General features: G+C 46.0%; 1 protein-coding gene across 1 annotated transcript in view; it reads left to right on the top strand.

The window, feature by feature from the left end:
- The first annotated feature begins 252 nt into the window (after window positions 1-252).
- LOC108309243 (putative uncharacterized protein C10orf126) overlaps window positions 253-11,088 on the top strand; it is a 27,656-nt gene continuing 16,820 nt past the window's right edge. Inside the window, exons 1-2 of the mRNA XM_017535449.1 lie at window positions 253-398; window positions 3,611-3,761. Coding sequence (XP_017390938.1) covers window positions 376-398; window positions 3,611-3,761 — 174 coding nt within the window. The 5' untranslated portion in view covers window positions 253-375. The remainder of the gene's footprint in view (window positions 399-3,610; window positions 3,762-11,088) is intronic.

Below are 11,088 nucleotides of genomic sequence, written 5' to 3'. Positions count from 1 at the left end.
AAGGTCTTCAGAGAAATTTAAGGGAGAGAGAGTTTCTGTTTCTCATCTCTTTAGGCAATATCCTCTTGTATACCAAATAATATCTTAACTGTAGTTAATGATATGAGAAACAGAACACTCCTCCAGAAACCTTTTCGCATCCCCAGATTCAGAGTTCCTGGGCCCAGAATATGGTCTGACATATTTTACTACTTAGGTAAATCCTTAATTGCAAGAGTGATTCGACTGAGGTCTTTTTATGTTTGTTTTCGAGAGCTGGGTCTCCTTCTGTCACCCAGGTGGGAGTGCAGTGCTGTGATCAGAGCCCACCGCAGCCTCGACCTCCTGAGCTCAGGTAGTCCTCCTGTCTCAGCTTCCTGAGTCGCGACTGCAGTCATGACCCACTGCACCCAGTTCAGGTGTTTTGTTTGTTTTTTGTTTTTCTTAAAAAAACACTAGTGATTCAATTTTGACTCTGGCAACTTTCATAAGGTCCAGGGACAAAATCAGTGTGTTGTCTTCTGGGAGGAGATGGACGTGTAAGCCCGTGGGCACCATTCAGAGGCTATGTGCCCTGGAAGCACTGAGGAATGTGGCTTGCTCCACCTTTCCAGGACTCCAGGCAGACACTTGGGTCATCCTTGACTCTTCCTTTGCTCTCACATGGCACATCCAATCCTTCAGGAAATCAACTTGGCTCAGGTAGTTTAAAAATCTATCTGAATGTTGGGGCCAGGCACAGTGGCTCCTGCCTGGAGTCCCAACTACTCAGGAGCTTGAGGCTGCCATGAGCTATGATCATGCCACTGCACTGCAGCCTGCGCAACAGACAAGGCCCTGTCTCTAAAAAAACCCAAAAAAACTATTGAACGTAATCCATTCCATTCCATTTTTGAGTCCCCATCATGTTCTAACTGGTCTCCCTGCCTCCAATTCCCACGGCCTGTCCTTAGGACTTTTAATTTCAAGTTCAACGATGTTTGCTTTCAATTCGGAACCCTGCAATGGATTGCATGTCTCTCACACTAGAAGCTGTGACGCCTCCCCCACCCACTGCCCCTTACACTGTCTTCCCTCCAACCCCTACTTGGCCTCTGTGCTGCTCCTTAACTCATTGTGAACCCTCCCTTCCTTTCCTCCTTCCCTCCCTCCCTCCCTCCCTCTCTTCCTTCTTTCCTTCCTTCTTTCTTCCTGTCTTCTTCTTCTTCTTTTTATTTTCTTTTGACTGAGTCTCACTCTGTCACCCAGGCTGGAGTGCAGTGATGCAATCTTGGCTCACTGCAACCTGTGCCTCCTGGGTTCCAGCAATTCTTGTGCCTCAGCCTCCTGAGTAGCTGGAATTACAGGCAGTCACCACCGCACCTGGCTAATTTTTGCATTTTTGGCAGAGACAGTGTTTCACCATGTCGGCCAGGCTGGTCTCTAACTCCTGACCTCAAGCGATCCACCCACCTTGGTCTCCCAAAGTGCTGGGATTACAGGCATGAGCCACTGTACCCGGCTTGTGAGCCTTTTCTTTGGCTGTTTCTTCTGCCTGGAATTTTCTCACCTTCCTCACATATATATTCAGTCAATCTTCTCATTTCCTTTGAAGTTTTTACTTGATGTTACTTTCTCATCCTGACCACCCCATTTCTTTATTTTTTTAATTTTCTTTTTTTTTTTTTGAGACGGAGTTTCGCTCTTGTTACCCAGGCTGGAGTGCAATGGCGCGATCTCGGCTCACCGCAACCTCCGCCTCCCAGGTTCAGGCAATTCTCCTGTCTCAGCCTCCTGAGTAGCCGGGATTACAGGCACGCGCCACCATGCCCAGCTAATTTTTTGTATTTTTAGTAGAGACGGGGTTTCACCATGTTGACCAGGATGGTCTCGATCTTTTGGCCTCGTGATCCACCCGCCTCGGCCTCCCAAAGTGCTGAGATTACAGGCTTGAGCCACCGTGCCCGGCCTATTTTTTTAATTTTCAATTTTATTTACTTATTTAATTTTAAAGACAGGGTCTTGCACCATCACCCAGACTGGAGTGGGGTATTGTGATTATTGCTCACTGCAGCTTGGAACTCCTGGCCTCAAGTGATCCTCCCGCCTCAGCCTCCTGAACTGCTGGGATTACGGGTGTGAGCCACTGTGCCTGGCTGAATGATAGATGATATAACTGCCTACTCATTCACCTTTGTTCTCCTGGAGCATGCACACACACAGAGTTCCTGGTATACAGTAGGTGTTCAATATATGCTTTTGCCTACAGATGATAAATTCTTCTATTCTGAGAAAGTGCCATAGGGACCAGATTCTTATTTGTGTTATTGATATCTGGTAGAAAAAAGAGGGTGGGAAAAGGTAAGAAGATGCTGATTCCTTTGTCAGGCAGATCTGACTCAAGTGAAAAAATTGCATCATCATCACTAGCATGTGCTTAGTCAGCCTCTACTGGATGCTTTGTGGCAGCTGTGGAAATGGGCGCCTAGATTTCCCTTTAAGCAAGAGCCTGTGATCAGTTGTGAAGAGCCATTGCGAGCCGTCAGGATCTTCAGCATTCTAGCCGTGGCCATGCATTTCCAGGGCAACTGCGCAGCAAGAACTGAGCGTGGCGTGATTCCAGGGCCCAGACCTTTCTGCCTGATGAGGGACTCTCAGGGGACATCAGATGCTGAGACTTGATCAGCTGTGTATTGTGGTTTGGGGGCTTCCTGCCCAGTCCTACCTCCCTTTTCCTTTCTCTCCTAACTTGACGTTAACTGCTTCTGAAGGACCCAACTGATATAGCAAGTTCCAGGTGTGGTCCAGGAAAGAGGCAGTTGGAGGGCCTTTGGGACTGGATCACTTCTTTGACTGGCAATGAATACCCCATCTGCCTAATATGTGGAGTGTGGATGGTTTCTGGCAAAAGGTGGTGATTCAATTGCTCAAACTTTCTCTTTTTATTTCTTTAGAGACATAGTTTCTCTCTATTGCCCAGGGCGGGTGCAGTGGTATGATCATAGCTCACTGCAGCCTTGAACTCCTGGGCTCAAGTGATCCTCCCACCTCAGCCTCCCAAGTAGTTGGAACTACAGGCATGCAACACTGTTCCTGGGTAATTTTTTTGTAGAGATGGGGTCTCACTATGTTGCCCAGGCTGGTCTTGAACTCCTGGCCTTTAGTGATCCTCTTGCCTGATCTTCCCAAAGTGTTGGGATTACAGGCATGGGCCACTGAACTCCACCTAAAACTGTCAGTAACTTGGAAGAATGTTCTAGTTGATGGGAAAACCCTGGATGGAGAGAGGATTTGGGCATTTGAGAGGTCAGAAAGAAGCAAGGTATCCAAGGACAACGGAATTGGCTGGTTGTTGCTCGGTTGCATTGAGATTCTACAGTAGTATAATGAAAAGCTGTAGGCAGTTAGGGAACAATTCAAAGCCAAGTGTGAAGGCCAGAGGGCCTCCAGGAAAGAGGCCCGTATCCACTCCATTCAGAGTAGAAACAGCAGAAGACCAAACTATGGATTTAATAGGCTTGCCTAGCTTCAAAGATGATTATCATTACGCAAGATCAGAGCACTGGTTGGGAAAACATGGAACTCTTGTGCATGGGATGGAGACATGTGGGTGGACGCCTCCAAATATTTTGAGCCTTCAAACTCTTTGAAGCCCTCAGAGCCTGCAGACGTGGCTCACCCTTCCCTGTTATGATCTAGAACTCCCTATATGGGACAACATCACAGAGTTCTGTCCCCATGAGCTAAGGAAGGCTTCTCAGGATGCTCAGTTTCTTGCCCAGTTGCCAGACCAATCACTAGAGGTAAGTCACAACATTACCAAGCCAAGAATGTTATGAGCTAGAAAGAGACTGTACCTTCCGCAAACTGAAAAATTAGCCCCCACTACTAGAAGGAAGGAACTGGATTTTGAAGGTGCTTGATCAAGGAGGCTGGCTAAAGGAGAGTAAAGGAACCCGAGGGCATTTTCTCAGGACGTGGGACATAATGCTTGGCAAAGACCCTAGAGGATGACAGAAACGTGCTGCTTGGGTGGTTCAACAAGCCTGGAGATAGGTCCATGCCGGGTGGAGCTGAAACAAAATAGTTTTTTAAAGGCTCCGGGAAGTGAATATGCTGGAGAGGATATATTATGGAGATCGGAAGACCCATCAGAGGATCACGTTGCAGAGGGAGGTCTGGAGAACACAGTATTCACCAAGCCACTGAGAAATCCTCGCAGGCCACAACTGATGGTGTGAAAGGCTGTTGTGGAGTTGAATCCATGGAGAACAGTGATGATAGGGTGAAACAGATGGGAAGCTTGTGAGGATACTTCGTAATACACTTAATCAGAAGAAAGCCAACACAGGCCAGGTGCAGTGGCTCCCACCTGTAATCCCAGCACTTTGGGAGGCCGAGGTGAGTGGATCACTTGAGGTCAGGAATTCAAGACCAGCCTGGCCAACACGGTGAAACCCCATCTCTACTAAAAATAGAAAAATTAGCCAGGCATGGTGGTGTGCACCTGTGGTCCCAGCTACTTGGGAGGCTGAGAAAAGAGAATTGCTTGAATCTGGAAGGTGGAGGTTGCAGTGAGCTGAGATTGCACCACTGTGCTCCAGCCTGGGTGACAGAGTGAGACTCTGTATCAAAAACAAAAACAAAAACAAAAACAAAACAAAACAAAACAAAAAAGCCAACATGGATGCCCAGGAGGCTGAGGGTGTTTGCTCTTTCAAATATTTGCAATCCCTTGTCTAGTACCTAGAGCCTGAGGCAGTTTTCAGACCTGGAGTCCCCCCGTAGAAAGGGTGGCCATGTTCCCAGGATGAAGGACCCAGCAACACCACACCAAGTCTATGGTGGTAGAATTCCCATTGTTCTCCCCAAAGGACATTTATTCAAGTGACTCTACTCTGGGGAAAAACTCTCAGACGTTTTGAAGATTATCAGGTGCCCGGCAGGGATGGATGGAGGTAGGCATTGAGGTGTGCAATGGCTCAGATGTTCACTGGAGAAAGAACTTACTTGGCAGCTGTAAGGAGTGTGGGCAGCCGACAGCTTCCAGCTGCAGCACCTAGAGGATCTGCTTGAGCTTCTGAGCCAAGACCACCCTTTTTCTGGGCAGCTCCCAGCCAATAATGGCACCATGGTAGTACCAAGGCAGTTCCTGTCCAACACAGGAATCCTCCAGTGTGCAGTCTTTGCTCCAGAGCTTCCCACCGCATTGGTCAAATCCATGTCTGACCCACCAAAATCTGGTGTTCTCTCTTGTCTATCTTGTTTCTACCCGTTTTCCTTTTGTAAGTGTCAAATCTGCATCGTGATCTGAAGGCTTTCCATGCCTGGGCAATCTTCACATTTCCTCTTATGTTTTTTACACACATCCCCCCACCCCAAACCTCTTGCACTTCTAACTCAGCCTCATTATCTGCTTTCCTCTGGATGCAGCTGACATGATGCTCTGGTCTGCTGGGTTGTAGTCTGTTTCGCAACAGATGAGGCGGTCGGATGCGGTGAATGGCCTCGCAGAGGCTGGCTAACACACGGAAATGTTTATGCCCATTTGAAAAGTTGATTCACAAAGTAGTACCAGATTTTCTCATTACGGTATTTTAATGCAGGAGCCTTTACAGTTAAAATATTCTGGAAGTTGAGCAGGAAAACTACATTGAAGATAAATCTAAGTTAATTACAAGTTTTGTTTTAAATGTAAGCATCTACCCTGCTTCCTTCGACCAGAGTTAGGCTGGGGTTCTGCGAGTTGCAGACAGACATTTCTTGCTTGTATGGAAATTGCTTTTTGTATTTCAGAAGCAGCTAAATTCTGGGCAACAAAACCAAACTGGTCTCACATTTAGATTAAGCGTCTTCTATGGCTGAGCCACTTCCTGTTGAATGTTTGATAGTCACCCCAAATTAAAGACAGTGGTGGTTCCACTCTTCGCCTTCTGTTTCAACGCTCTTTTGCCTTTCTTATTTCCTAGTGCTATTTGTGGCACTGCAATCATATATGTTTGCTAGGTTTAGGCAACAACAGCATCTTGGCTGCCGCTTTAAAAAAAATATTTGAGATCGTTGACAACAGCTCAACTCCTCTGACTTCGGAAGAGGTCACATGGCTTCTCACCATGGCAGAGACAAGGGTGGGAGCAGGAAGGTCTTTCCGTTTCTTCATCCAGGCACTTAGTGAATAAACCCAGTTCCTCAAAATAGCTTTTATGCAAAGAACATAATCTTTTACCTAAGATTCTTTATTTGGTTTCCCATCATCCAGTCTTTTTTTTCTCTTTTAAAGCTTGAAGCCCATGGACTTTGAGATTTGTTGCATCTTTATCCACAAACCTCCTCCCTTTAATAACTGGTCTTCTCAGGACTTAAATTTCAGCCAAGCCAACAGCTTCAACACACCCAGCCCGTTTTTTCTTCTTCAGATACTGAATATTACTAGACTGTTTTCCAGCCATTCTCATTTTACCAGTATCTCCTTCAACTTGAGGGTCCTTCTTAAGAACCACTTCCTTCTAAAGGTGTATTCTAACTGCCTCCCAATGACTTCCTCTTCTTCAGTCATGATCTTAATGCACCCTTAGCCATGAGCTGGTTTGTACAAGAGTAAAGATAAATGGTGGCTGGCAGAATGCCTGTGCTTGAAAGAGACAGCTGACATATTTGCCAATTTCTTTTGTCTTATAGGACTGTGGTCAAACTACTCTACCTTCATGACAATCACAAATATGTGAGAATGAAGGAGAGGCCAGGGATGCCTGTAATATTAGCATTTCGGGAGGTTGAGGGAGGAGGATTCCTTGAGCCCAGAAGTTTGAGACCAGCCTGGGCAATGAGCAGTTCAATGAGAGATGAGCAGGTGGGAAGACTATCACTACTACTTCAGAGGAAACCCAGTCTCTACAAATAACACAAAAACTTAGCCTGGCTGGGTGTATACCTGTGGGCCCAGCTACTCAGGAGGCTGAAGTGGGAGGATCATCTGAGCCCAAGAGGTGGAGGCTTCAGTGAGCCCTGATTGCATCACTGCACCTCAGCCTGGGTGACAGTGAAATCCCATCTCAAAAAAAAAAAAAAAAAAGAATAAAGGAGAATATTCAAAATCACCATCTGAAATTTGAGGACTAAGGAATGAATTTGGCTGCTTTGTGATTCTTATATAGTTGTTTGCTGTCAGAGCTAAGGGTTTTACTTAACGAATAACTATGCTATGAGTAACAAAAATGCTGAGCTGAAGACTTGCTAATACTTTTCCTAGTTCTAGCTGGTTTCCCCTGAGTTAGAACATACTTATGAGAACACAGGGGGGAAATGTCTCAAAATGTAACGGCCACCAAGCTGTTTGTGTCAAACTGTTTACTTATCATCCGCTGGGCCAGACATCTGACATCTTTGTTGCCTTTTTGTTTTTAGGGCTTAGTACCCTTGACATGTGATTAATGTTTATTCGTCGATTTTAATTCTTGGCCTTTGTTTCATTTAATGCTCTTTAGTTCTTCATACCAGAATTGTCTGGAAGGCAACTGAAAGTTAAACAGAGATAAAGGAAATCCAGATCACAGTATATTCCTCATAGTTCTGACATCTGCATTTTGGAACAGAAGGCAAACATTTTAAATGTTTTGTCAACTGCAATTAAATGAAATGGTCAACTATTCATCGTTAGACAGTTCAGGGATGTACGTCTGAGATTCACACATTTCCTCTCCTAGCTTGTTCTTTCAATAAAGAGGTCACAATGAGAGTGACTTTTAGCCTAAATAGTAAACAGCTACCTTTACCTTTATGTCTCTTGTAATAATTGTCGTGTTGGGCAAGGATTAAATGTGATATGTGCTTTCTGGTCTTTTTCAGAACAGAAGAGGAAATGTGTTGGTCTTCCCCAGAATCACTTCTGTGAGCCACTTAAAACTCCAGTAGACAGAGCACTGGACAGCATCCCTCAGAGAACGGCTTTAGCTGGCGATCCACCTTCTCACCATCTAGCTTATAGAGTGGATCTATGTTTTGCAGCTTTTAGGCTCCAGACCTTTTTTTTTTTTCAGTCTCAACCCCTAAATCCTAATGAGACTAAATTCTCCGTTGTTTTTATAAGTGTGTAGAAGCTATTCCAAAACTTTCAGATTTCATTGACTAGTAAATTTCCAAAAGATATTTTTGAAGCCTTGCTTAAAGTTTTTAATATTTTTATTTTCTCAAGTAAAAACAGTTTTTTGAAAGAGATTGTCAAACCGATATTTTTTCTAGAAATATTTACTGTGGCAGATACTCCCCTCTCTTTCCTTTTTGGCAAAACTTCAGTTTCATGTGGGAGTTTATCCCACTCCCGTACAAGTTAAAGTTAAATCTTGACAAGTTGAAACCTCTAAGTCAATATCCTTGACAGCGACTGGCTTAAGGGGAGGCATGAGATCCTTTTCTGGACTACTGCATACATGGGAAGGTCTGTTAGGGGTTTATGCTGCTCTGTTTCCATTTGTCCTGCTCCATCCAGAATTCATCTGTCTTTTTCTGCTTTTCTCTGTGCCCCAGGAGGTCGACCTCTAAGGTTTGGACTGTGAAGCCTTCCTTGTCCTCTGGTGTTCCTCTGGATTTGGCTAATGGAGGCATTGTGAGGAGGATAGAGTATTCATGACTCGACCTCAGACTCCCTTCCTTCTGGCTGAGATCTGGACAGTAGCTCCGCTTCTCTAAGGCACAGCCCCCGTGTCGGGCAAGTTCTCTTCCTCAGCTACAGCTCTCTTTATGGAGGGTGGAAACTTCCTTTTTTCTTTCTCCTTCAGGACCGGAAGTAGGGAGACTCTCCACTATAATCCCTGGCACTTCACCTTTCTTCCTTGGTTCTCTTAACTTTGCTCGCTCGCAGTCTTTAAACAGCCGGGTACAGTGGTTCATGCCTGTCATCCCAGCACTTTGGGGGGCCGAGGCAGGAGGATCACTTCAGTCCAGGAGTTCGAGACCAGCCTGGGCAACAAAATGAGACCCCTGTTTTTACAAAAAATAAAACAATTAGCCAGGTATGATGGCAAATGCCTGTGGTCCCGTGGGAGGCTGAGGCAGGAGGAGCATGGTTTGAGCCCAGGAAGTTGAGGCTGCAGTGAGCTGTGTTTGTGCCACTGCCCTCCAACCTGGGCAACAGAGACAAATAACAATATCTCAATAATGATAATAATAATAAAAAGAAGAAAGTTGCTCCTTGTGATGTATGGGGCAAGATGTTTTGACCCTTCCTTTTTTTTGGCTTTGGGTCTTTAAGGCATTCACTTAGCCTCCCTGGGCTACCAGAGTTGTGATCTCTAGCGCTGAGGTGATTAATCCTGTTCTGCTCACTTCTCAGGGTCAGACCGGATCAAATGATACAGATGACAGCATGTCGTGACACACAGCCTTCCACACTAGTGCAAGGTATCACTGAGGTTCTACTCTGATGCGTGACCCAGTTGCACAATCACCAGGCACTGTGAGTGCTATGGCCAGCTCCCCGCTGAAGAGGAAAGCTGGAACAAGCTGCAATCCTACCCCTGGGTAGCTTCATTTGGCTGGAAAAAAAATCACTTACCCAAGGCTCTGTGCCTAGACTGTGCTGAGAAGCCAGGGGAAACAGAGAGAGGTCTCAATCAGGGCGTTTACAAACCGACGCCTGGGAGCACCATCAGACTTAACAAAGGACACTTAGTTTAATGTATTTGCTAACATAGCCACCTGGCAGTTCCAAATGAAGTCACGTTTGTTTAAGAAAATTATAAATAAATGGGTTTTTGATTCAAGCTCATCTTGTCGGCCCCTTCTCCTAAGTGTTTCTGAAATCTGCCCCCTTCTCTCCATCACCACCGCAGCTTTATTCCAGGCCTGCCTCGCCTCTCATGTCCATCAGACGCTCAGCCTCCCACTTGGTCTCTTTTGTTCCAGTCTCTTTCTCCCAGCAACCTACTGTCCACACCCACCTCACATCTTCTCTGCCTCTGGTCAGATCCTGTCACTTCCCTGCTTAGCATCTTCTGGTATTTCTCCATTCTTCCTCCTTCTCTGTTGAACTGAGACTTCCAGCCTCCCCAAGGCTGGACTGGGTTGCTCCTGTGTGCTCGGTGGGCATGCTCACCCACCTTCCCTCCTTGATCTCACCTGGTGGCCTCACATCACACTTCTTTGAGGAGGGAGAACGCTCTCAAACTCCGACTAAATCTTCTCATCAAAACTGCTGACTTGAGGCTTGGACAAGAAAGTGAAACAGGATATGGAAAAGAATTATCACAGACCCCCACTAAACGTCAACCAGGTGTCTTTTTTTCTCTCTCTTTGAGACTGAGTCTTGCTCTGTTTCCTAGGCTGGAGTGCAATGGCATGATCTTGGCTCACTGCAACCTCCACATGTCAGGTTCAAGTGATTCTTGATTCTCGTGCCTCTGCCTCACCAGCAGGAGTAGCTGGGACTACAGGCACCTGCTACCACGCCCACCTAATTTTTCTATTTTTAGTAGAGATGGGGTATTGCTGTTTTGGCCAGGCTGGTCACCAACTCTTGACCTCAAGTGATCCAACTGCCTTGGCTTCCCAAAGTGCTGGGATTACAGGTGTGAGCCACTGCGCCTGGCCCGTCTCCTCCTAAATCGATAATCATCTCCCTCCACTGTTTTCTCTTTCTTCCCTCCAGGCACAATCGTCACACATCCCTCCCTTGTCTAAGGCCAGTCCCTACGCTCATGCCGTGCATGTGATCCCTGAATCATCTCAGGGACTTCCTCCTTTTATTATCTCCTCTATCTCCAACCTCATCAAGTTCCCCTTTTCTTCTGGATAATTCCCATCAGCATGCAAACATTCTAAATGTTTTTCCTTGATCCTTTATAGGATGTCTAGCAATCAGTCCATTTTTCTGCCTTTTATGCCTAAAATTCATGGAAGAGTCAGCTGGGCATGCCGTCTCACCTCCTCACCTCTTCTTGCCAGTCGGGTTTCCCCTTCTGCTGCCTGATGGTAACTCCTGCTCCAGGTAATCACTGACCTCCTCCTTGCCACACTTAGGGCTCAGCTTTCTTTCTTTTCTTTCTTTCTTTCTTTTTTTTTTTTTTGAGACAGAGTCTCACTCTGTTGCTCAGGCTGGGGTGCAATGATGTGATCTCAGTTCACTGCAACCTCCAT

This window comes from Cebus imitator, unplaced genomic scaffold (genome assembly GCF_001604975.1).
Source record: "Cebus imitator isolate Cc_AM_T3 unplaced genomic scaffold, Cebus_imitator-1.0 Scaffold92, whole genome shotgun sequence".
NCBI classification, from domain to species: Eukaryota; Metazoa; Chordata; class Mammalia; order Primates; family Cebidae; genus Cebus; species Cebus imitator.
The sequence above is the reverse complement of the archived record's forward strand: the minus strand, read 5'-3'. Positions and strand labels throughout refer to the sequence as shown.